General features: G+C 36.5%; 1 protein-coding gene across 19 annotated transcripts in view; it reads left to right on the top strand.

Annotated features, from left to right (window-relative positions):
• PSD3 (pleckstrin and Sec7 domain containing 3) overlaps positions 1 to 27,759 on the top strand; it is a 573,112-nt gene that overhangs the window by 274,525 nt on the left and 270,828 nt on the right. For all 19 annotated transcript variants that reach the window (XM_067721837.1, XM_067721838.1, XM_067721840.1 and 16 more), the window contains one exon: positions 24,641 to 24,730. In XM_067721837.1, coding sequence (XP_067577938.1) covers positions 24,641 to 24,730 — 90 coding nt within the window. The remainder of the gene's footprint in view (positions 1 to 24,640; positions 24,731 to 27,759) is intronic.

The raw sequence follows: 27,759 nt of genomic DNA, 5'->3' as shown, positions 1-27,759 counted from the left end.
TTTTATTATTATTATGAAAATAGGTTTGACCTCATGGACACCCTGAACAGGATCCCTGAACCACACTTTGAGAAGCACTGTGTTGTAACATTATTTTCAGTTACCATATATCTATTTTTTCTTTATGCCATTTCTGGCTCCTTTTTCAATGGCAATGTGTTACACAAGTGGTAGGAAAAATCCCAGTAATACTTCAAATATATCTAAAAGTTGAACTTTTAACACTTACATTAGCCTTGTGTTTAGGGTTTATTAAAGAATACTTTGAATATTATAGCTATAGTTTCCTGGTTTGGAAATTTACAAAGGATCCTGCTTTGCCAACTAATCATGTATTCATGTATAATTTAAAAAATGGACACCTGAGGGCAGCAGAACACAATTAAGCTTATTTGATAGAGATGCATACAAAACAAAAGCAAAATAGGAGCTTTTAGCAGAGCTCCAGAAGTAAAGTAATTACCAGATCAGTAGTATGCTTTTTCAGCACTTACTGTAACATGTTGCAGGAGGTGGAGTTGTCATGTGGGAGGGTATGCCTGCTGTGTTTTAATATTTCAAGATTTATGAAGCCAGATTTTACCAATGGATCATGAGAGCTTTTAGTTTCTCTGAAAGCATGTTTTCCACAAAGTTTCCAGACTTTACGCTATTAAAAATGAAAAATGTTAGGATTATTTTGCTCATTCTTCAACCTTTCCATCAGAGTATATGCTGTGGGCTGCTTCCTGGTGAATGTGCAATTGAGATAGCCACCCAATCAGCAGCTTCCCCTTAGGGCTGAGTGTGGGTCAGGTCTTGGCTGGAGCTTGGTAGAAGGTTCCATTCTCCTAGTTGTCAGGGAAGCATGCTCAAAGCAAAGACTTGGTCACACTTATGCTAAGCTTTAGATTATAGTTTGTGTGGTGTCTAAGTGACATTGTTAAGAATGAAACTCTTCTTCTTAACTTTCCTCCTTTGCTGTCAGTTACCACTAAAGTTGGGAGTTGATTATCTGCTGGGGTGGGAAAAAAATGCCACAACTTTAACAAAGGGAAAACCTGAAATTAAGGCACAGAATACATCAGGACGCCTAATCTGCTTGCATGCCCACTTGTGGTTTGTCCTCAGTACCAGTGCCGCTCCTTTTCCTTTTCTCATAGACTGGGCCGGCAAAGTGTGACCCACAAGCATGGTCGCGCTGATTTTCCCAACTTTTATTGGAACACGGCCACACACATTTGCAAACTAAAATGACGATGTTCAGTAGTCACAGGGACCTTATGGCCTGTGAAGCCTAAAATATTTCTTATCTGGTCCTTTACAGAAGTTTACAGAACTTGTCTCTTCCAGATTCTTGCCCCTTAGTGTATGAAACCTTCTATTCCCTCTCCCAAACATAGTAGGGTTATTTTGAGGATGATCTTTTTACCTAACGTTCTAAATGTGAAACGTGTCCGAGTTACGTTTTTCAGACATGATAAATTCATCAAAGAATTTCTCTCTAAAAGGAAACAAATGGATAAAAAAAACTCTTTCTTTTGTAAGAAAATATATTTGTTAATGGCAGTATAATGATGTTGGGAGAATAGCCTTAAATTTGTTTGGGAATGTGAACCCCCAGTTTTGGGGTTTTTTTTTTTAACTTTTTGATTAATGTTTTGTCTCATTAATAATGGTACCTTAATTGGCTAAGTAGTCAAGATTTGGGCCTACCTGGTATTTTGGGATTTCAAATAGAATTCTTTTTGTGGCTTTTCCATTTTATATTTGGTTAAAAATGCCTCCTGATTTTAAAGATAATGATCTACAGATTTATACTTATTGAGCGTCTCAGATTTGATTGGAAATGTTGCATTGATTTCAAAGGATAATTTGTGTGCCTCTTAATGCATAAGGAGGCCTTTTCAAATCTCTATGCTTTATTCATTTAATGGGAAGGAATTCAGAATATAAGAAAGTTCTATGAAAACGCTGCCTTGGCATGCAACTGCCAGCGTTTGTTTCAGAGCAGGCCTACTATTTTCCAAAGTCATGATTCAATTTCAAAAGAAAACAGAATAGAATAGGAAGAAGAGGATAGAACCATGATACTGTATCTTTGATACCTATGAATTGTTGAGATACAAAATCAGTGATTAAAGTTCACTTTGTTCAGTGGACAGTATTTGTTTGAATAACAGTCTTTCAAATTAATTGATACAATTTGGTATAACAAGGAGAAAAAAAATGCAGGTCTCATAAGGACTGTTTCTTGATGATAAAGACTTCATTTTATTTATTTTTTATTTTATTTTTTGCGGTACGCGGGCCTCTCACTGTTGTGGCCTCTCCCGTTGCAGAGCACAGGCTCCAGACATGCAGGCTCAGCGGCCATGGCTCACGGGCCCAGCCGCTCCACGGCATGTGGGATCTTCCCGGACCGGGGCACGAACTCGTGTTCCCTACATCGGCAGGCAGACTCTCAACCACTGCGCCACTAGGGAAGACCCATTTTATTTTTATTCCCTGATAAAAATGGTATAAAAACATGGGGAGTGTTTAAACACTGATGTCAGTAACACGCAAAATGGACTGACCTGACCCTTTGCTTTTGCTCCTAAACCTTACCTAGAAGAATTACCAGTGAGTCAGAGGAGGACAATAAATGGCAGATTTAAAGAGCCTCAACTAACCAAGTATTCCAGAAGTTGTTGGGCATCTTTGACCTATAGAAAGCCATGTATTTTGGTTATCTTTATTCCCTGCATTGGTCAGACAAATCAAGGCATATCTTTATTCCCTGCATTGGTCAGACAAATCAAGGCAAATTGTTCCAGTTGATTGCACCCAGAACACTACCTTACTGTGGAGGACCCAAAGTGTTTGAATTATCTTTTGTTGGTCTGACTTTACATACCCATTTCCCCCCCAATTGCTATTTTCCTAATTGCTGTTTCAAAGTCCATGTGAGTCAAATTGATATCTTTATACTAATATAGGCAATGTTTAGTCACTGTGAAAGTATACAAAAGGCAATACCAAACAAGCAAGTAAATGAAATAAAACTGAATTTAGAATGAGTGTGATTTTATAAACTAAAATAACACCAGGGACTTTACCATTATTTTTAAATGTTGTAAAACATAACAGTTGTTAATTAAATGATGAAAGTTTTATTTACACCTTATAATAGAAATTCCTGGTGTCCTAAAGAAGCATTTTTGACTGAGTGATCTTTACACATACTGCTCATGAATCTTCCAAAAGAATTTGGAAAAAACTAGTAGCTTCTCATCCAGTTTAAAGTTGTCATCTAAATATTTTATTGTGTTAAGTAAATAAAGCTTATGAAAAGAGATAATTTTTGATGTGGATGTTAATTATTGATATTAAAAATTGTCTTTCATTAGGGTCTAAAGATCACAGGGAGAAATATTTCTAAATGACAGTACTTCTGAAAATCCGTTCCTCCAAAAAACAGTGAGAACACTAGCAAAAAATGACCAAAATAAACATTTTCAGAACTCTGGATATTAACCAGAATGCTTGTAACAATCTAAAGACTTTATTGGAGGAAAAAAATAAAACCCAGCTGAATTTCCATAAGAACAGAAAGCTTTGTGCTGTTTTCACTTATCCTGTTAACCATTCCCCTCTCCCCCGCTCCAGAGTAATCTTGAAAACCAATAGCCTCACAGTCACGGTAGCTTTGAAAACCGAAAGCCTAGCATCCGCTGGAATGGGCAATTTGGAGTTCTCCTCAAAGTCCCATTCCCAGGGAATTGTCATTACGTGTATGTGACTTGTCTGGCAGTTCCCTGGAAAATCGTCACTTGCATAGCTTGTCTTTCTTTGATCTGACTCTGCACTCACTCACTGAAAGCAAACTTTTCCCCAGAGTATGTGGCAGTTGTTCAACACTGCTGCTGCCTGGGATGGTGGTAAACAAGAGGCTGACAAACAAGAGGCTGACCAAAAAACTCAAAAGGAAAAGCTGGGAAATAAGATACATAAAGGGGGCTTTGGTAAGCTCTGAATATATTTGGGAATCTGTGTCTACATGCCCAGGAAAAACATGGGAAGGCCCTAAGTTCTCACTTCTTCTTGACTTTGAGATTTTGCACAAGCAGAAAGTGAAGCCTCAAACAGATTTGTGAACGACCTCCTGGAGCCTCAGCACATGCAGAACCCCACGGCACAGGCTGACTACTTCCTGATTCAGAGTGTTTAGGGAACCTCTGTCCAGTAATAGGTTGACTGCTGAGCTAACTGAGCAGAGACTTCAGTGGCCACACACAGCAAAGAATATAGACTTTACAGAATTAGTTCAGGAGAAGCAAGTAAACAGTGACATCAAAAGCTGGGGAGGGGAAGGAACCTGAATTACAGAGTGGCTGTATTATGTTATTTAAGATTTCTAGTTTTCAACAAATAATTTTGAGACAAAGAAATAGGAAAGTATGGCCCATACATAGTATGAATAACAGTCAATAGAAACTGCCTCTAGGAGAAGCCAGGTATTGGACATGAAAGATTAGAAAAATGGATTAAAAGCATCTAACTATGTCTACAAAAGACACACTTTAGATTCAGAGACAAGTAAGTTGAAAGTAAAAGAATGGAAAAAGTACTACTGGGCTAACAGAAATTGAAAGACAGGTGGACTGGCTCCATTAATATCAATAAAATGTATGTTAAGACCAGAACTGCTAGAGGCAAAGACAGACATTTTATAATGATAAAAGGGTCAGTCCACCAAGAGGATAAAACACTAATTCTAAGGTATAGGCACTTCGTAACACAGCCCTGAAATACATGGATAAAAAGCTGACAAGTGCAAGGGAGACTACGTACTCAGCACCAGAGCACCTACACATATAAAGCAAATACTAACAGAGCTAAAAGGTGAGAGAGTGATTCAGCTGACTCTTGAAACAACGTGGGAGCTGGGCCACCGACCCCTGCGCACAGCTGAAAGTCTGTGTGTAATGTTTAACTTCCCCGGAAGTTAACTACTAATAGCCTACTGTTGACCTGAAGCCTTACCAGTCAGTTAGCACATATTTTGTATGTTGTATGTATTACATACTTTATTCTTACGATAAAGTAAGCTAGAGAAAAGAACATGTTATTAAGAAAATCATAAGGAGAAGAAAATACATTTACTGTACTGTAAGTTTATGAACTTAGTGGTATCAGTAAATGCAGTACAGCAAATGTATTTTCTCCTCCTTATGTTAAACTTATAATTATCATTAAGCTTATCACCTGTTTATAAGATGAATCCTCTGTCAGTACCTACATCAATATTGTCTTATGTGGTACAAAATGCTATAGGTGTTACATGTATTAATAATGCCAGACATCAAAATGAAAAGATAATGTGGAAAAGAAATTCATATTTATTTACAGGTGTAATGATTCATGCATTGATAACAAAGAAGCAGCAATAAGATTGCTTCATGGTAGCCTAGCCTGTACACTAATGAATAACTTGTTATAAAATTTTTATGGCATACAGCATTATAGTCATTTATAATATAGTATTAGAAACATTGCTACATTAAAAAAAAATCACTTCTCTGTGATGATAGGCTGTGAGCCATGTGGTTTGTCTGTGAGTTTTTTACAAATTGCTGCAAATCTCCAAAAAATTTTCCAGTGTATTTATTGAAAAAAATCCATGTGTAAGTGAACCCATGGAGCTCAAACTCATGTTGTTCAAGGGTCAGCTGTATAATACTACTTGGAGACCCCACTCTCACCAATGGATAGATCATCCAACAGAGAATCAAAAAGGAAATAGTGGATTTGAACAACACTATAGATCAATTTGATCTGACAGACATATATAGAATATTCCATTAAACAGTAGCGTGATACATATATATTTTTAAGCACACATGAAACATTTTCTAGGATCATGTTATGCACAGAACAAGTCTCAACAAATTGAAGATGATAAAAATTATATCAGGTATCTTTTCAGACCACAAAAGTATGAAACTAGATATCCATTAATAGGAGGAAAGCTGGAAAATTCACAAACACATGGAAATTAAACAACATACTTCTGAGCAACCAATGGATCAAAGAAGAAATTGAAAAGGAATGAAAAAGTATCTTGAGACAAACAAAAATGGAAACACAACATACCAAAGTGTATGGGATAGAGCAAAAGCAGTTCTAAGAACAAACTATAGCTATAAGAAAATAGGAATATCTCAAACAATCTAACATTACACCTCAAGGAACTAGAAGAAGAACAAAGTAAGCCAAAGTTAGCAGAAGGAAATAATAAAGAGTAGAGCTAAGATAAGAGCAGAAATAAATGAAGTGAAAAATAGGAAAACAATAGAAAAGATTAATAATACTAAGAGTTGGCTTTTTGAAACAAAATTCATAAACCTTTAGCTAGACTAACCAAGACAAAAAGAGGACTCAAATAAAATTATAAACAAAAGAGGAGACATTACAACAGATAACACAGAAATACAAAGGATCATAAGAGACTACTGTGAACAATTATATGCCAATAAATTGGGCAACCTAGAAGAGAAATAAATTCTTAGAAACATATAACCTATCAAGACTGAATCAAAAATAAATAGAAAACCTGAACAGACCAATAATGTGTAAGGAGATTGAATCAACATCAAAAACCTCTCAACACAGAGAGGCCTAGTACCAGATGGTTTCACTGGTGAATTCAAATATTTAAAGAATAATTAATGCCAGTCCTTCTCAAACTCTTCCAAAAAATTCAAGAGGAGGAGGGACTCCTTCCAAACTCATTTTACAAGGCCAGCATTACCTTGGTACCCAAACCAGATAAAGACACTACAAGAAAATCACAAGACACTGATGAATATAAATGCAAAAATTCTCAACAAAATACTAGCAGACTGAATTCAGCAGTACATTATAAGGATCATACACCATGATCAAGTGCCTCATCCCTATGAGGCAAAAGTGTTTCAGCATACACAAATCAATAATCATTAATAGACTGAAAGGTTAAAAATCATACAGATCATCTCAATAGATACAGAAAAAGCATTTGACAAAATTCATTATCCTTTCATGACAAAAATTCTCAATAAATTGGGTATAGAAAAGTACCTCAACATAATAAAGCCCATACATGACAAGCCCACAGCTAACATCATACTCAGTGGTGAAATGTTGAAAGCTTTTCCTCTAAGGTCAGGAACAAAACAAGGGTTTCCATACTCCCCACTCCTATTGAGCTCAGTAATGGAAATCCTAGCCAGAGCAGTCAAGCAAAGAAAAGAAATAAAAAGCATCCAAATTGGAAAGGAAGAAGTAAAATTATTTCTTTTCTTAAATGATATAATCTTAAAGATAGAAAACCCTAAAGACTTCACACACAGAAAAAAAAAAACTGTTAGAATACAATATACAAAAATCAGTGTGTGTTTCTATACACTAAGGATGAATTCTCTGAAAAAGAAATAAAACAATCCCGGTCACAATGGCATCAAAAACAATAAAATACTTATGCATAAATTTAGCCAAAGAGATGAAAGATCTATATACTTAAAACTAAAAGACATTGAAGAAAGAAATTGAAGACACAAATGAGTGGAAAGATGTCCCATGTTCATGGTTGGAAGAATTAATATTGTTAAAATATCCATACTACGCACAGCCATCTATAGATTCAGTGCAGTCCCCATCAAAATTTTAATGGCATTTATTTTTTTTTACAGAAATAGAACAAACAACCCTAAAATTTGTATGGAACCTCAAAAGACCCCAAATGGCCAACACAGTCTTGAGAAAGAACAACAAAACCATATGCATCACACCTCCCAGATTTCAAATTATACTGCAAAGCTGTACTACTCAGAACAGTATGGTGCTGGCATAAAAACAGACACATAGACCAATTGTACAGAATTAAGATCCCAGAAATGAATCCACACATCTATATAACAATTAATATTTGAAAAGGTAGCTAAGAATGCTCAGTGGTGTAAAGATAGTCTCTTCATTGAATGGTGTTGGGAAAACTGGATAACCACATGCTAAAGAATGAAACTGGACCCTTATATCACTCACAAAATTAGCTTGAAATGGATTTAAAGACTTGAACGTAAGACCTGAAGCTATAACACTCTTAGAAGAAAACATAGGCAGTAAGCTCTTTGACATTGGTCTTGGCAGTGGTTTTTTGACTCTGACACCAAAAGCAAAAGCAATAAAAACAAAAATTAATAAATGGGACAACATCAAACTTAAAACCTTTTGCACCGCAAAGGAAATCATCAACAAAAAGAATAGGCAACTTACGGAATGCGAGAAAGTATTTGTAAATTGTTTGTCTGCTAAGTGGTTAATGATCAAAATACATAAAGAGCTCATACAACTCACTAACAATAATCTGATTAAATGGGCAAAGAAACTGAATTTTTCCAAGGAAGATATACACATGGCCAACAGGTACATGAAAAGATGCTCATCATTATTAATCATCAGGGAAGCACAAATCAAAACCTCAGTGAGTTATTACCTCACAATGAGCTTTCTCTTCACACCTGTTAGAATGGCTGTTCTCAGAAAGACAGCAGTTAACAAGTGCTGACAAGGATATGGAGAAAAGGGAGCCCTTGTGTACTTCTGGTGGGAATGTAACTTGATACAAGCCATATATGGAAAACAGTATGGAGGTTTCTCATAATTAAAATAGAACTACCATATAATCCAGCAGTTCCAGTTCTCAGTATATAGTCAAAGGAAATGAAATCACCATCTCTAAAAGATACCCATGCTCCTCTGTTCACTGCAGCGTTATTTACAATACCAAGGCATGAAAACAACTTAAGTGTCCATCTACGGATGAATGGGTAAAGAAAATGTGAGATAGATAGGCAGGTAGGTAAGTAGATAGATACGCACACAATGAAATATTATTCAGCCATAAAATAGAAGGAAATCCTACTGTTTGTGACAACGTGGATGAACCTTGAGGGCATTATTCTAGTGAAATAAGAGAAAGACAAATATTGTATGATCTCATTTATATGTGGAATCTAAAAAGAAAATGCACACATATAGAAACAGAGCAAATTGGTGGTTGCCAAGATCAGGTATGTGTGGGGGAAATGGGTGAAGCTTGTCAAAGGGTACAAACTTTCATTTATAAGATGGATTAGTTCTCAGGATCTAATAATGCACAGCATGATGACTACAGTTAACAGCACCGTATTTGGAAGTTGTCAAGATCTTCAACGTTGTCACCACACACACAAACAGGTAAATATATGGAGAGCTGTATGTGTTAATCTTACTGTGGCAGTCATTTTGCTATATGTACATATGCTATATGTACATATGTTAAATCATTATGTTGGACACCTTAAACTTATAGAATGTTATATGTCAATTATATCAATAAAGCTGGGAGAAAAGAAAGAAAATGCACTCATAGAAACAGAGAGTAGATAGGTGATTGCCAGGGGCTGCAGGGTGGAGGAAATAGGTAAAGGTGGTCAAAGCTTACAAACCTCCAGTTATAAGATGAATGTGTTCTGGAGATGGTGCAGTACGGTGACTACAGTTAACGATACTGTATTGTGTACTTGTAAGTTGCTAAGAGAGTAGATTTTAAAAGTTCTCATCACACACACACACCAAAGGTAACTATGTGAGGTGATAGATGTGTTAACTAACCTTACTGTGATCAATTTGCTATACATGTGTAGAAAAACATCACTTTGAACACCTTAAACTCACACAATGTTACATGTCGGCTATATCTCAGTAAATCTGGTGGTGGGGGGGGAAGAATTAAAGGGAGAAATAGACAATTTAACAACAATAGTTTGAGACTTCAGTACCCCACTTACAAATATCTTTAGAATAACTAGGCAGAAATCAACAAAGCACACTCTGTAGCACACTCCGCTCAGCAGCAGCAAAATATGTATTCGTTTCAAGTACACATGGGATATTTTCCAAGATAGAACAAAAACTAAGTCTCAGTAAGTTGAAAAGGAGTGAAAATATACAGAGTATGTTCACTGAGTACAATGGAACGGAATTATGTCATTAACAGTGAAATTTGTAGAAAATGAACAATACTGAATAACAATACTGAATACTGAATAACTATGGGCCAAAGATGAAATTCACAAGGGAAATTAAACAATACTCTGAGACAAATGAAAATTAAATGCAGCATAAAACGTATGAGATGCAGCTCAAGCATTGCTAAGTGGCATATTTGTTGCTGTAATTGCTTATGTTTAAAAAGAAGAATGATCTCAAAGCAATAAAGTAGCCTTCCAGTATAAGAAACAAAAATAAAGCAAACTAAACCCAAAGAAATCAGAAGGAAGGAAATAATTTCGAGAAGAAGCAAATAGAGAATAGAAAAACAATAAACATTTTAATGAAACTAGAAGTTTTTTCTTTGAAAGGTCAACAACATTGACAAATGTCTAGCTAGCCTGACCATGGGGAAAAAAAAAGATTTAAATTACTAAAGTCAGTAATGAAAGAGGGTGTCAGCAATTGTATGTTAACAAATTAGATTACCCAGGTGAAATGGACAGATTTCTAGAATGATAAATATTGTTGAAACTGAATCAAGAAGAAATAGAAAATCAAAGTATTTTTCAAGGTATTCTATGAGGACTGTATTACCCTGATACCAAAGCCAGTCAAAACTATCACAAGAAAACTAATATCCCTTATGAATAGCCCTTGTGAACATAGACACGAAATCCTTAAAGAAATAAAAAGGAAACCTAATCTAGCAATATATAAAAAGGACTATACATTATAACCATTTGAGATTTATTACGGGCATACAAGATTGGTTCAACATATGAAAATCAATCTAATCACCTTATTAATGGAATAAAAGAGAAAAGCCACATGATTATCTCAGTAAACACATAAGAAGCATTGCCAAAATCCAACACCATTTCATAACTAAAAAGAAAACATCTAATAAGCCAGGAATAAAAAGGAATTTCTTTAATTCCTGAAAATGAGCTCTATGAAAAACTCATAGCTAACATCATACTTTATGGGAAAGATGGAAAGCTGTCTCCAGATCAGAAACAAGACAAGAATGTCTGCATTTGCCACTTCTTTGTAACGTATTGAAGATTTTATCCAGGGTAATTAGTCAAGAAAAAAAATAAAACATAAGAACATAAGAAAGAAATAGGTCAAATTTTCTCTGTTTGCAGAAGACCTGATCTTTTATATAGAAAATCCTAAGGAATCTACAAAAAAAGAAAAAAAAAATCCAAAAATGATTAGAATCTAAAAAACACATTCAGCAAGGCTGTAGAATAAAAGTTGAATATACAAAGATCATTTGTATTGCTGATACTAGCAATGAACAATATGAAAATGAAATTCATTTCATTTACAATATCAGTCAGAAATACTAAGATACTTAAGAATAAACTTAATATAAGATCAATACATTGACATTGAAAACTATATAACATTGTTGAAAGAAGCCAAATAAGTGGAAAGTAATTTCATGGTCATGGATTGGAAGGCTTAATGTTAAAGTGCCATACTCTCCAAAGTGATCTTCAGGTTGAACACAGCCATTGTCAAAATCCCAGCTGGCTTTTCTTCCCCCCCCCAGAAATTTGATAAGCTAATACTGAAATTCAATTACAACTCCTATCAAAATCCCAATGACATTTTTTGCAGAAATAGAAAAATTCATCCTAAAATTCATATGGAATCTCAAGGGACTGTGAATAGCCTAAACAGATTTGAAAAACAACAAAATTGGAGGACTCACACTTCCTGATTTCAAAACATATTACAAGTCTACAATAATCTAAAGAGTGTGATGTTGGCATAAAGACAGAAAATAGACAAATGGAATAGAATACAAAGCCCCCAAATAAACTCTTGCATATATGCTTTAACAGTCTTCAGCAAGGGTGCCAAGACTACTCAATGGGGAAAGGTTAGTCTCTTCAACAAATGGTGCTGGGAATAAAGGATATCCACAAGCAAAAAAATGAAGTTGCACCCTTATACCATATAAAACATTAACTCAAAAGAGATTAAAGACCTAAATACAAGACCTAAAATTACAAAACTCCTAGAAGAAAACATAGAGAAAAAGCTTTATGACATTGGACTTGGCAATGATTTCTTGGATCTGACACTCAATGCACAGGTAGCAAAATTTAAAATAGACAAATGGGGTTACATCAAACTTACAAGCTTTTGTACACCAAAGTACACAATCAACAAAGTGAAATGACAACCTACAGAATGGGATAAAATATTTGCAAGTCATATATCTGATGAGGAATTAATATCCAGAATATGTAATGAACTCCTGCAACTCTACAACAACAACAAAAAATCAAATAACCCAATTAAAAAGAGGGCAAAGGCTTTGAATTAGACATTTACCTGAAGATACTATACATATAACCAAGAAGCATATGAAAAGATGCTCAACTTTCACTAATCATCAGAGAAATGCCAGTCAAAACTACCTCACACCCATTAGGATGGCTACTATAAAAAAAAAAAAAAAAGGTGGCAAGTATGTGGAGAAATTGGAACCCTTATACACTGTTGGTGGGATTGTAACATGGTGCAACCCTATGGAAAATAATATGGCGGTTCCTTAAAAAATTAGAAATACCACATGATGCCTCTATCCTATTTCTGGTTATATATCCAAACGATCTGAAAACAGGATCTCAAGGAGATGTTTGCACACCCATGTGCATAGCAGCACTTACAATAGTGCAGAAGTGGAACCCCCAAATGTCTACCAGTGGATGAATTGTTGAACAAAAATGTATACGTACAGTGAAATATTCAGCCTTAAAAAAGGAAGAACTTATGATGTATGCTACAACATGGATAAACTTTGAGAACACTATGATTTCACTTTCATGAGTTACCTAAATATTCAGATTCATTAGAACAGAAAGTAGAATGATGGTTACCAGAAGCCTGGGGGAGAGAGAAAAGGTGAGTTATTTTTTAAATTTTTTAATTTTTTGTGGTACGCGGGCCTCTCACTGTCGTAGCCTCTCCCGTTGCGGAGCACAGGCTCCGGACGCGCAGACTCAGCGGCCATGGCTCACGGGCCCAGCTGCTCCACGGCATGTGGGATCTTCCCGGACCGGGGCATGAACCCGTGTCCCCTGCATTGGCAGGCGGACTCTCAATCACTGCGCCACCAGGGAAGCTTGGTGAGTTGTTTTTTAAATGAGTATAGAGTTTAAGATTTGCCAGATGAAGGAGTTCTGGAAATCTGTTTCACAGCAGTGTGAATATACATAACCCTACTGAACTCTGCATGTAAAAATCATTAAGGTGCTCAATTGTTCATGTGGTTTTCTTAACCATATCAAAAAGAATGCAGAGGTGTAAATAACTTACTACAAATGTACAAGAATCAAGAGAGTATTATACTGGCATCAAACCAAACATCTAGATCAGTGCAATAGAATTATGAGTTCAGAAGTAAACCCTTATATTTACAGTCTTCTAATTTTTTTTTTTTTTTTTTTGCGGTACGCGGGCCTCTCACTGTTGTGGCCTCTCCCGTTGCGGAGCACAGGCTCCGGACGCACAGGCTCAGCGGCCATGGCTCACGGGCCCAGCCACTCTGCGGCATGTGGGATCTTCCCAGACCGGGGCACGAACCCGTGTCCCCTGCATCAGCAGGCGGACTCTCAACCACTGCGCCACCAGGGAAGCCCCTACAGTCTTCTAATTTTTGGCAAGGATGCCAAGGCCATTCAGTGGAGAAAGAATACATATGGTGCTGGGACAACCGTATAGCACATGCAAAAGAATGAGGTTGGATTTGTCTTTCCTACCTTGTACAAAAATTAACGCAAGGGCTTCCCTGGTGGCGCAGTGGTTGAGAGTCCACCTGCCAATGCAGGGGACACGGGTTCGTGCCCCAGTCTGGGAAGATCCCACATGCCATGGAGCGGCTGGGCTCCATGTTGCATTTGACATTTGACACCAAAAGCACAAGCAACAAAAGAAAAAATAGATAAATTGAATATCATCTAGTTAAAAATTTTCTCTGCTTCGAAGAACACCATCAAGTGAAAAGACAACTCTCATAATAAGAGACAGTATTTGTGAAGTGTGTATATGATAATGAGCTTGTATCCAGAATATACAAAGGACACTTACAACTCAACAATAAAACACAAGTAATAAGAAAAGGGCAAAGGATATAAATATGCATTTCTCCAAAGAATATATACAAATGGCCAATAAGTGCATGAATGGATGCTGAACATCATTTGTCATTAGGGAAATGCAAATCAGAACCAGAAGATACCAGTTCACACCCACTAGGTTGCCTAAGATAAAAAGAGCAGGTAAGTGTTAGTAAGGATGTAGAGAAATTGAAACTCTCATACACTTCTAGTGGGACTGTAAACTGGTGCCATCAGTTTCTCAAATGATTAAACATAGAGTTACCATATGACCCAGCAATCCCACTCCTGAGTTATACACATAGAGGAATGAAAACATGTCCACACAAAAACGTGTGCACAAATATTTTTAGCTACATTATAATAACCAAAATTTGGAAACAGTCCAAGTATCTACCAACTTCTGAATGGATAAACAAAATTTAGTATGTTTATACAATGGAATATTATTTGGCAATTTAAAAAGTTAAATACTGATTAATGCTACAGTATGGGTGAACCTTGAAAACGTTATGCTAAATGAAAGAAGCCAGTCATGAAAGACCACATTTTGTATGATTCCATTTATGTGAAATGTTCTGCATAGGCAACTCCATAGGGTTTAGTAAATAAAAAGTTTGTCAGTGGTTGCCAGGAGATGGGTAGTGGTGATGGGAAGAGAGATTTGGGGAGTGACTACTAATGGATATGAGGCAGCTTTTTGGGGTGAAGAACATGTTCTGAATTTAGGTAGTGGTGATGGTCATACAACTTTATCAGTATACGAAGAATTATTAAATTATATAGCTCAAAAGGGTGAATGTTATATGAATTATATTTTAATAAAGCTGGTATTTTTTTAAAAGTTATAGTAAGTTGACACTCCATCATATTAAAAAAACCCTCTTTTTTGCTCCTTGCCCACTTTTCCATAGTTTTATTTTTATGTTTTTATATTTCAGTCTTTTATTGATATTGTTTTATTTGATACTTATTTTAACAAAAATTATGTAAGTTGAAATGAAAGTTTCAATTTCTTATGACTAAAAGACTTCAGGTGTTTAAATATAAATCATTCTAAAAGAAATTTTTATCATTATTAGCAATGCAAAATTGATTAAAAGCAGATAATGTTACAAGTATTTGAATTCACCAAATTATATATTTAAAAACACTTTTGTTCTTAACTGATGATTAAATTACGTCCTCTTTTAATTTTTTTAAAAGCAAAGAACTGGAATCACCTGACGTGGAAAATAATTTTTTACCTGGTCATTATTCATTCATTTTCTTAAATCCTTGAAACATATCCCAAAAAAGCATTGCAAGTCATATCAAAATGACTATTGATTATACTTGTTACATTTTACCTTGGGGCACGTTGTTTGATCTGATATACTAGATAAGGATTGGGAAAATTGAGACATTGCTTTTTCAAGACATTTTCTTTTTCAATATAATGTTATTTTCTATTGTGTTGTCTATTTCAGTATAGTGTATTTTCCATTAAAGTTCCTTTCTGTGCTTTAAATTTTCATCAAAACTTAGGACTGCAGATGCAATTTATTCAAATTATAGGAATTATCTACCAAATACATTTAATTGGCAAAGCTAGTTATCATTGTTAAAACATTCATCCAGTCTTTCATGTAAGTGTGACTATATGCCCTCTTTGCTGATGGAAGAGGCAAAGTTTTTAACAAAAGTTATTTAGCACGTTCACTATAATTAATTAGCTAGCACATGTTGGACAGATTGTTCCATGTTGTAAGGCAGAAGGGCAGTTGTGAAAGGAGAAGTGGGAAGTGATTACTTTTTTTCTTTTTTAACATCTTTTTTGGAGTTTAATTGCTTTACAATGGTGTATTAGTTTCTGCTTTATAACAAAGATACCCCATATCTCCTCCCCTTTGCGTCTCCCTCCCACCTTCCCTATCCCACCCCTCTAGGTGCTTGCAAAGCACCAAGCTGATCGCCCTGTGCTATGCGGCTGCTTCCCACTAGCTATCTATTTTACATTTGGTAGTGTATATATGTCCATGCCACTCTCTCGCTTCATCCCAGCTTACCCTTCCCCCTCCCCATGTCCTCAAGTCCATTCTCTACATCTGCATTTTTATTCCTGTCCTGCCCCTAGGTTCTAGAGAACCTTTTTTTGTTTTTGTATTTTGGATTCCATATATATTTGTTAGCATATGGCATTTGTTTTTCTCTTTCTGACTTACTTCACTCTGTATGACAGACTCTAAGTTCATCCACCTCACTACAAATAACTCAATTTCATTTCTTTTTATGGCTGAGTAGTATTCCATTGTATATATGTGCCACATTTTCTTTATCCATTCGTCTGTCGATGGACACTTACATTGCTTCCATATCCTGGCTATTGTAAATAGTGCTGCAATGAACATTATGGTACATGCCTTTTTTGAATTATGGTTTTCTCAGGGTATATGCCCAGTAGTGGGATTGCTGGGTCATATGGTAGTTCTATTTTTAGTTTTTAAAGGAACCTCCATAATGTTCTCCACAGTGGTTGTATCAGTTTACATTCCCACCAACAGTGCAAGAGGGTTACCTTTTCTCCACACCATCTCCAGCATTTATTGTTTCTAGATATTTTGATGATGGCCATTCTAACTGGTATAAGGTGATACCTCATCATAGTTTTGATTTGCATTTTTCTAATGATTAGTGATGTTGAGCATCCTTTCATGTGTTTGTTGGCAATCTGTATGTCTTCTTTGGAGAAATGTCTATTTAGGTCTTCTGCCCATTTTTGGATTGGGTTGTTTGTTTTTCTGGTATTGAGCTGCATGAGCTGCTTGTAAATTTTGGAGAGTAATCCTTTGTCAGTTGCTTCATTTGCAAAAATTTTCTCCCATTCTGAGGGTTGTCTTTTTGTCTTGTTTATGTTTTCATTTGCTGTACAAAAGCTTTGACTTTCATTAGGTCCCATTTGTTTATTTTTGTTTTTATTTCCATTTCCCTAGGAGGTGGGTCAAAAAGGATCTTGCTGTGATTTATGTCATAGAGGCTTCTGCCTATGTTTTCCTCTAAGAGTTTTATAGCTTCTGGCCTTACATTTAGCTCCTAATCCACTTCGAGTTTATTTCTGTGTATGGTGTTAGGGAGTATTGTAATTTCATTCTTTTACATGTAACTGTCCATTTTCCCAGCAGCACTTATTGAAGAGGCTGTCTTTTCTCCATTGTATATTCTTGCCTCCTTTATCAAAAATAAGGTGAGCATATGTGCATGGGATTATCTCTGGGCTTTCTATCCTGTTCCATTGATCTATGTCTCTGTTTTTGTGCCAGTACTATACTGTGTTGATTACTGTAGCTTTGTCGTGTGGTCTGAAGTCTGGGAGCCTGATTCCTCCAGCTCTGTTTGTCTTTCTCAAGATTGCTTTGGCTATTCAGGGTCTTTTGTGTTTTCATATAAACTGTGAAAGTTTTTGTTCTTGTTCTGTAAAAAATGCCATTGGTAGTTTGATAGGGATTGCATTGAATCTGTAGATTACTTTGGGTAGTATAGTCATTTTCACAATGTTGATTCTTCCAATCCAAGAACATGGTATATCTCTCCATCTGTTTGTATCATCTTTAATTTCTTTCATCAGTATCTTATAGTTTTGTGCATACAGGTCTTTTGGCTTTTTATGTAGGTTTATTTCTAGGTATTCTATACTCTTTGTTGCAGTGGTAAATGGGAGTGTTTCCTTAATTTCTCATTCAGATTTTTCATCGTTAGTGTATTAGAATGCAAGGCATTTCTGTGCATTAATTTTGTATCCTGCTACTTTACCAAATTCTTTGATTAGCTCTAGTAGTTTTCTGGTGGCATCTTTAGGATTCTCTATGTATAGTGTTATGTCATCTGCAAACAATGACAGCTTTGTTTCCTCTTTTCAGATTTGGATTCCTTTTAATTCTTTTTCTTCTCTGATTGCTATGGCTAAAATTTCCAAAACTATATTGAATAATAGTGGTGAGAGTGGCCAGCCTTGTCTTGTTCCTGATCTTAGAGGAAATGATTTCAGTTTTTCACTATTGAGAACGATGTTGGCTGTGGGCTTGTCATATATGGCCTTTATTATGTTGAGATAACTTCCCTCTATGCCTACTTTCTGGAGAGTTTTTATCATAAATGGGTGTTGAATTTTGTTGAAAGTTTTTTCTGCATCTTTTGAGATGATCATATGGTTTTTATTCTTCAATTTGTTAATATGGTTTATCACATTGATTGATTTGCGTATACTGAAGAATCCTTGCATTCCTGGGATAAACTCCACTTGATCATGGTGTACGATCTTTTTAATGTGCAGTTGGATTCTGTTTGCTAGTATTTTGTTGAGAATTTTTGCATCTATGTTCATCAGTGATACTGACCTTTAGTTTTCTTTCTTTGTGACATCTTTGTCTAGTTTTGGTATCAGGGTGATGGTGGCCCCATAGGATAAGTTTGGGAGTGTTCCTCCCTCTGCTATATTTTGAAAGAGTTTGAGAAGGATAGGTGTTAGCTCTCCTCTAAATGTTTGATAGAATTTGCCTGTGAAGCCATCTGGTCCTGGGCTTTTGTTTTTTGGAAGATTTTTAATCACAGTCTCAATTTCAGTGCTTGTGATTGGTCTGTTCACATTTTCTATTTCTTCCTGGTTCAGTTCCGGAAGGTTGTGCCCTTCTAAGAATTTGTCCATTTCTTCCAGGTTATCTATTTTACTGGCATATAGTTGCTTGTAATCTCTCATGATCCTTTGTATTTCTACAGTGTCAGTTGTTACTTCTCCTTTTTATGTCTAATTCTACTGATTTGAGTCTTCTCCCTTCTTTTCTTGATGAGTCTGGCTAATGGTTTATCAATTTTGTTTATCTTCTCAAAGAACCAGCTTTTTGTTTCATTGTTCTTTGCTATTGTTTCCTTCATTTCTTTTTCATTTATTTCTGATCTGACCTTTACGAGTTCTTTCCTTCTGCTAACGTTGGGGTTTTTTTTTCTCTAATTGCTTTAGATGTTAAGGTTAGGTTGTTCATTTGAGATGATTGTTGTTTCCTGAGGTAGGATTGTATTGCTATAAACTTCCCTCTTAGAACTGCTTTTGCTGTATCCCATAGTTTTTGGGTCATCGTGTTTTCATTGTCATTTGTTTCTAGATATTTTTTGATTTCCTCTTTGATTTCTTCTGTGCTCTCTTGGTTATTTAGTAGTGTATTGTTTAGCCTCCATGTGTTTGTATTTTTTACAGATTTTTTCCTGTAATTAATATCTAGTCACATAGCATTCAATCGGAAAAGATACTTGATAAGATTTGAATTTTCTTAAATTTACCAAGACTTGATTTGTGACCCAAGTTATGATCTATCCTGGAGAATGTTCCATGAACACTTGAAAAGAAAGTGTATTCTGTTGTTTTTGGATGGAATGTGCTATAAATATCAATTAAGTCCATCTTGTTTAATCTATCATTTAAAACTTGTGTTTCCTTATTTATTTTCATTTTGGATGACCTGTCCATTGGTGAAAGTGGAGTGTTAAAGTCCCCTACTATGGTTGTGTTACTGTCAATTTCCCCTTATGTATTAAGGTGCTCCTATGTTGGGTGCATAAATATTTACAATTGTTATATCTTCTTGGATTGATCCCTTGATCATTATGTAGTGTCCTTTTTTTATGTCCTGTAATAGTCTTTTTTTTAAAGTCTATTTTGTCTGATATGGGAATTGGTACTCCAACTTTCTTTTGATTTCCATTTGCATGGAATATCTTTTTCCATCCCCTCACTTTCAGTCTGTATGTTTCCTTAGGTCTGAAGTGGGTCTCTTGTAGACAGCATATCTATGGGTCTTGTTTTTATATCCATTCCGCCAGTCTATGTCTTTTGGTTGGAGAATTTAATCCATTTACATTTAAGGGAGTTATCAGTGTGTATGTTCCTATTACCATTTTCTTAATTTGGGGGGGGTTGTTATTGTAGGTTTTTCATTCTCTTGTGTTTCCTGCCTAGAGAAGTCCCTATAGCGTTTGTTGTAAAGCTGGTTTGGTTGTGCTGAATTCTCTTAGCTTTTACTTGTCTGTAAATGTTTTAATTTCTCTGTCGAATCTTGCTGGGTAATCTTGGTTGTACATTTTCCCCTTTCATTGCTTTAAATATGTCCTGCCACTCCCTTCTGGCTTGCAGAGTTTATGCTGAAAGATCAGCTGTTAACCTTATGGGGATTCCCTTGTATGTTATTTGTTATTTTTCCCTTGCTACTTTTAATATTTTTTCTTCATATTTAATTTTTGATAGTTTGATTAATATCTGTCTTGGGTTGTTTCTCCTTAGATTTATCCTGTATGGGACTCTCTGTACTTCCTGGACTTGATTGAGTATTTCCTTTTCCATATTAGGGAAGTTTTCAACTATAATCTCTCCCAGTATTTTCTCAGTCCCTTTCTTTTTGTCTTCTTTTTCTGGGACCCCTATAATTCGAATGTTGGTGCATTTAATATTGTCCCAGAGGTCTCTGAGCCTGTACTCAATTCTTTTCATTCTTTTTTCTTTATTATGCTCTGTGGTAGTTATTTCCACTATTTTATCTTCCAGGTCACTTATCCATTTTTCTACCTCAGTTATTCTGCTATTGATTCCTTCTAGAGAATTTTTAATTTCATTTATTGTGTTGTTCATCATTGTTTGTTTGCTGTTTAGTTCTTCTAGGTCCTTGTTAAACTTTTCTTGTATTTCCTCCATTGTATTTCCAAGATTTTGGATCATCTTTACTATCATTATTCTGAATTCTTTTTCAGGTAGACTGCCTGTTTTCTCTTCATTTGTTTGGTCTAGTGGGTTTTTAACCTTGCTCTATCATCTGCTGTGTGTTTCTCTTCCTATTTTGCTTACCTTACTGCGTTTGGCGTCTCCTTTTCGCAGGCTACAGGTTCATAGTTCCCGTTGTTTTTGGTGTCTGCTCCCAGTGGCTAAGGTTGGTTCAGTGGGTTGTGTAGCCTTCCTGGTGGAGGGCACTGGTGCCTGTTTTCTGGTGGATGAGGTTGGATCTTGTCCTTCTGGTAGGCAGGACTGCATCCAGCGGTGTGTTTTGGGGTGTCTGTGACCTTACTATGATTTTAGGCAGCTTCTCTGCTAATGGGTGGGGTTGTGTTCCATCTTGTTAGTTTTTTGGCAAAGGGTGTCCAGCACTGTAGCTTGTTGGTCGTTGAGTGCAGCTGGGTCTTAGCGAAGTCACCTCTCCCACTTCAGAGGCACAGGCCTGACACGTGCCTGGAGCACCAAGACCCTGTCAGCTGCACGGCTCAGAAGAAGAGAGAGAGAGAGAGAGAGAGAGAGAGAGAGAGAGAGAAAGAGAAGGAAAGAAGGAAAGAAGGAAGGAAGGAAGGAAGGAAGGAAAGAAGGAAGGAAGGAAGGAAGGAAGGAAAAAAATAGTTATTAAAATTAAAAAATTATTAAAAAATTAAAAATAATAAAAAAGAAAGAGCAACCAAACCAAAAAACAAATCCACCAATTATAACAAGCTCTAAAAGCTATACTAAGAAAAACAGAAAAAAGCATAATAAAAAAAACTTACCGACAGATCCATAGGACAAATGGTAAAAGCAATGTTATATAGACAAAAATCACACAAAAAAGCATACACATACACACTCAGAAAAAGAGAAAAAGGAAAAAAAATATATCTATATATATAAAAAAGCAAGAGAGTAACTAAATGAATAAACAAATGTACCAATGATAATAAAGTCTAAATACTAAACAAAGGTAAACAAACCAGAAACAAATTAGATGTAGAAAGCAAACCCCAAGTCTACAGTTGCTCCCAAAGTCCACCCCCCTTAATTTGGGATGATTCGTTGTTTATTCAGGTATTCCACAGATGCAGGGTATATCAGGTTGACTGTGGAGATTGAATCCTCTGCTCCTGAGGCTGCTGGGAGAGATTTCCCTTCCTCTTCTTTGTTCGCACAGCTCCTGGGGTTCAGCTTTGGATTTAGCCCTGCCTCTTTGTGTAGGTTGCCTGAGGGCATCTCTTATTTGCTTAGACAGGGCAGGGTTAAAGGAGCAGCTGATTTGGGGGCTCTGACTCACTTAGGCCAGCGGGAGGGAGAGGTATGGAATGTGGGGTGAGCCTGTGGCGGCAGAGGCCAGCGTGACGTTGCACCAGCCTCAGGCACGCTGTGTGTTCTCCTGGGGAAGTTGTCCCTGCATCACGGGATCATGGCAGTGGCGGGCTGTACAGGCTCCCAGGAGGGGAGGTGTGGATAGTGACTTGTGCTTGCATACAGGCTTCTTGGTGGCTGCAGCAGCAGCCTTAGCGTTTCTTGCCTGTCTCTAGTGTCCGCGCTGATAGCCGCGGCTCATGCCCGTCTCTGGAGTTCGTTTAGGGGGTGCTCTGAATCCCCTTTCCTCGCGCACCCCAAAACAATGATCTCTTGCCTCTTAGGCAGATCCAGAATTTTTCCTGGACTCCCTCCCCACTAGCTGTGGTGCAGTAGCCCCCTTCAGGCTGTGTTCACGCAGCCAGCCCCAGTCCTCTCCCTGGGGTCTGACTCTGAAGCCTGAGCCTCAGCTCCCAGCCCCCATCTGTCCTGGCTGGTGGGTGAGCAGAGAAGCCTCTAGCGCTGGTGAGTGCCGGTCGGCACCTATCCTCTGTGCGGGAATCTCTCCGCTTTGCCCTCTGCACCCCTGTGGCTGCGCTCTCCTCCGTGGCTCTGAAGCTTCCCCCTCCCCACCCAACCCCGTCTCCACCTGCGAAGGGGCTTCCTAGTGTGTGGAAACATTTCCTCCTTCACAGCTTCCTCCCAGAGGGGCAGGTCCCATCCCTATTCTTTTGTCTCTGTTTTTTCTTTTTTCTTTTGCCCTTCCCAGGTACATGGTAATTTTCTTGCCTTTTGGGAAGTCTGAGGTCTTCTTCCAGCATTCAGTAGGCGTTCTGTAGGAGTTGTTCCACACGTAGATGTATTTCTGATGTATTTGTGGGGAGGAAGGTGATCTCCATGTCTTAACTCCTCCACCATCTTGAAGGACTCTCTGGGAAGCGATTACTTTTAAGACACACAGGTGAATCTGTTCTCAGGCAGATTTGTATTTTTTAAGTTCTGTATAAATACTCCCTTAAAACTATCTATGGTTTTGCATTCCTTTTAAAGTCTTTGTCTCCAGAAATATTCTCCACCAACTTGAAGAGTACTGTTCTACCCTATTCTTATTCTTTTATGCATAAAATAGGCTTGCAGAGCATGCCTTTTATTCATACGTGTATTGTGTGCAGGGATGTTACTATGTTGGTGAACTTTGTGTTCAAGTGAACTTGACCACCCCACTTGACCACATTTACCAGAAACTCCCTGCCTGTGCACTTGTGTTCTATCAATACATCCCCCTCCTGCACACATGATGGGTTTCTGTTGGTGCCCATATTCAACCTCAGGATACTTTACAACTGGCAACTTATACTAGTTGATTGGAGCTGGCATTGGAGGCAATTCTCTGTCCTAGCAATTTTATTAGTTTTCTCAGTCAGCACACTTGTATCTTTTCTCTTTTTACAGTTCAGATTTTTAAATTTTTGTTTATTAATGAGGTTTTCTTTGGTTAAACTTATTATCCTTAAGTCAGATTGGAAATGTGTTTGTAGACAGTCCTCCATGGGTCTCTTGCTTTTCTTATATTTTGTGAACTGAAGTTTGGTTGCCTTTGATCTGGTTTGTTTTTTCAGTGTAATTCCTATAGTGAGCAGTATTGGAAGACGTAGTGATTCCCAGAGCAATGGTTAGATTTGCATATGACCTTGGAAGATAAGAGCTGGTTTCTCACTTTAGAGCAAAGGGATAGGTATGGTTACTGCCCCACTGCAGGGATTCATGTTCCCAAATCTCAGGGTTTCTGCTGTGTGTGCAGGTGTCAGCTGGCCCCACTTAAGTTGCTCTGTGAAAATTGGGACTCAGGGAACTGGAGCAAGAAAACACTGGGATTCTGTCCACTTCTGTTGTGATAAATTCCTGTGGTCCTGCTTCTGACTGCATTCAGCAGGTTGTGGTAGACTAACTTGTTAGCTTGAAGTAGTAGGCTAAAATCTCAGGTCCTTCATTGTTCTTGGCAATAGGTAGGAAATACAAATAAAGAAGCAAATAAATAGCTATCAGAGTTCAGTTCAGAAATGTCATTTTATTCATGTTTTTCCTTTAAAAACTACATTATATATTATTTTTATAAAAGTAGCATAGATTTTTCAGATTTTATCTTAGGCTAAAATAAAGCTTTAACGTAATTTTGCTATTCATATTTAATGACAGTTTTAAAAGCATAATAAGCCATCTGTTTTTTCATATGCATATAAACTTGTATGTATATATATGCATATATTGGGGTGTGTGTGTTTGGTTTTGAAAAACCAAATCAGTCTTGCTTTGCTTTATCACATTTTCAAGAAATAATCTTAATTCCACATATGCCATCATGATGTATTATTTGCCTCTATTCCAGAATATTGGAAAGAAGATGACCTGCCAAGAGTTCATTGCAAACCTCCAAGGGGTAGATGAGGGTGGTGATTTCTCCAAGGATCTACTGAAAGTAAGCATTGAAATACTGGTATTTATTTATTTATTTATTCATATATTGAAGTATAGGTGATTTACAATATTATATTAGTTTCAGGTATACAACATAATGATTCAATATTTTTATAGATTATACTTCATTTAAAGTTATTATAAAATATTGACTATATTTCCTTTGCTGTACCATATATTCTTATAACATTTTTTTTATGCTTAGTAGTTTGTACCTCTTAATCCCCTACCCTTAAATACTGGTTTTTAAAATATGCTTATATTTTCTACTTACCTTTTAATCTAAAATAGACTAAGATCACTTAAGTATTTTGTTTTTTTCTTTTAGTTTTATTGGTGATGTTTCTGTTGGGCATTGTCCTTGATGTCCTTGATTAATAATTCCTAAAAGTCCACATTGTAATTGATAATACTGAGATAATAAGTAGATTTGGAATAATTGCTGATACAAATAGTGGGCATTTTTTGATTTACTTGACTGTCAGAACTTGAGAAAGATCACAAAGGTATATTCCTTATGGAAACAAAAAGCATTTGCAGACACTAAAGGAAGGAGTTCTGACTCTTCAGTTCTAGTCAGAAATCCACTCAGGTCATCTCTGGAAAGAGATTAAATTAAATCTGAGTAATTGTAGATTTCCTGAATTATTTGCACTCAGCTTTATTATTGGTAACAATTAGCATCTTTTTCCCTCTAGTCAGATTGTTTTCTAGGAGACAGAAACATCAACTTTGGAATTCATAGCATCCTGCAGCAGTATAAATGAGATGTGCATTTGATCAAGTGATTGATAATGGATGTGAATATTTTAGAAGTTCAGGATAAGATGTGTATGTTGAGAATGTGATTTTTACAGATTTCTGTTTGATTCTAACTTTCTTTTTAAAAACTTTATACACATGTATATTTCTTTTGGATTCAGTTATTTTGACTGAATTTGCTAAGAAGGGCAGCACATTTGAATCATGGTATAATATGGAAATGTACCAGCTGAAGGATAAGTCCTTTATTATGTTTTTTGGTGACTTTTAAACTACATAATATGTAGAATCAAGTTCTGCCAGATTTGGAAAGACATATATACTTTGAAAAATGAAAGAAGGTGTAAAAATGGCATTATGAGATTCCAAGTCTTACTGGCTTTAATTGCAGCTCATTAAAAAATTATATTATGAAAAAAGCAGGAAGAAATGTATCTTCAGCTTACTATATAAGGAAGGTATTTTTTAAGCCTTTTCTTTATAGAATAAATGCTGCCGTTTCTGAAGCTACAATTCCAAATGGGAGTGGGAAGTAAAAGGTGTTGGATTGAGACTTAATAAATATGTTCTGTGCATCCATGGAAGTTATACAGTAGACACATGTTAACAGGTCTTTTTTCAGTCTAGTGGTACTAGCATGGAAAATAACAGTCTTTCTAGGAGAGGATTTGTGAGGCTTTTATCAAGTTATGTCAGCAATGAAAATTGACAGGTATAATTTTTACAGTGAAGCTCTTAGACTTTAGTGGTAGGCTTATGGTAACGTTTGTGACTGTGGGTACATAGTGGGCAGATTTAGAGCATGTTTGATGGAGCTTTCTGAACCAAATGTAGTTAATGTACAGTGCAGTGGCTACCATTCTCCTTGGGGTAAACATGTTCTTTGATTTAGTCAGCGAAGAATTTGCTGGCTGATTTGTCACAGTTGTACAGTTTGAGATCACGTTTACAAATCTCAGGGAAAAATATGTGTTATACTGTTCTTTATTTACTGTGTGGGAAGATGACAGTGAAGTGACACTGAAAATGACAGTGGCATTTAGCATGGAAATTGTCAAGTAAAATATTGATTCCTTTTTATAACAAACCCCAGCCACTCACCCATCCAAGAGGAGAGTTTTCCATTTCAGTAGGAATCTGGATTTTATTGCAGTTTCTTCAAACCGTTGGTTTCATTTCACTCTTTTGTGTGGCCAGCCCTCTTCCCTGCTCCTTCTCCCTTTCCCTCCCTTTCTGCCTCCCTCTTTCTTCCTCTCTGTTTCTCTTTACTTCTGTCTTTTCCTTTCTCCTTTGTTTTCTCTTTCTCTCTTTCATATCTTTCTTTCTCTCCTCCCCTCCCACCAGAACTCTCTCTCTCTCTCTCTTTCAATAGCTAACTCTTCATTCCTTGTTGAGATAAATTATTGGGTGGAATATTAATTGGCATTTAGGGGGACAATATTATACACATGCCACACAAACAGATACATACGTACAGATAAACACAAACATGTTTGGTATCATCTTACAGGTTCTGACTAACCCCTTTCTGTCTTCTGCCACCCCCTCCCCAACTTAAAAAATTACAGGCATGTCCTACATGCAGTTTAATTTATGACGTAAGATATTTAAAGTTACATGGATCAAACCAATAAATGGTTATTGCTACATATTGACCTTATTACTTTTAGATTTCTTTGGATCAAAAGTAGCATTTGGATTTATGTCTGTTGTTCAGATTTCTTTGGACCGGAAGTAACATTTCAACTTACATCTGTTCAGTGTGGTTGCGTAGTCAGGAATATTTATTGAAGGTCCACTGTGTGTTCAGGTGTGGACTTGGAGAACGTGTCAGAACCAAATGGGCCCCTGTCCTCAGAGATCATAAACTACTGAAAACGATGGAGGGTCCTTTCTCCCTTAACATGGACAGTTATTCCATATTAAAATAAAAATATAAACTGAATTCTGCTGTTGTCAATGGAAATGGTTACAGAAAAATAGACCTTAACGTACTTAAAGGTATGCACAATGAGGAACTTGTTTCAAGCCTTCAAATTCAGAGACTTGAGTTAATATTTTGCTTTAAATTTGCCTTAAGGTACATGAAAAGGATAGATAATGGTATATTGAGCCCTTTTTACAATTTACAATTCCACTGCTGTTTCCCTTTTCACTCAAATGACCTAAAACAGATACATGAGTATATGAGTGCTTTGTGCAAATAAGAGTTCTCCCCCGACAGGTTGCTTAGAGCATAAGTTATAGATATCTATGGCATAAAATGGA

The sequence above is a fragment of the Pseudorca crassidens genome, chromosome 21 (genome assembly GCF_039906515.1).
Source record: "Pseudorca crassidens isolate mPseCra1 chromosome 21, mPseCra1.hap1, whole genome shotgun sequence".
Taxonomy (NCBI): Eukaryota; Metazoa; Chordata; class Mammalia; order Artiodactyla; family Delphinidae; genus Pseudorca; species Pseudorca crassidens.
The sequence above is the reverse complement of the archived record's forward strand: the minus strand, read 5'-3'. Positions and strand labels throughout refer to the sequence as shown.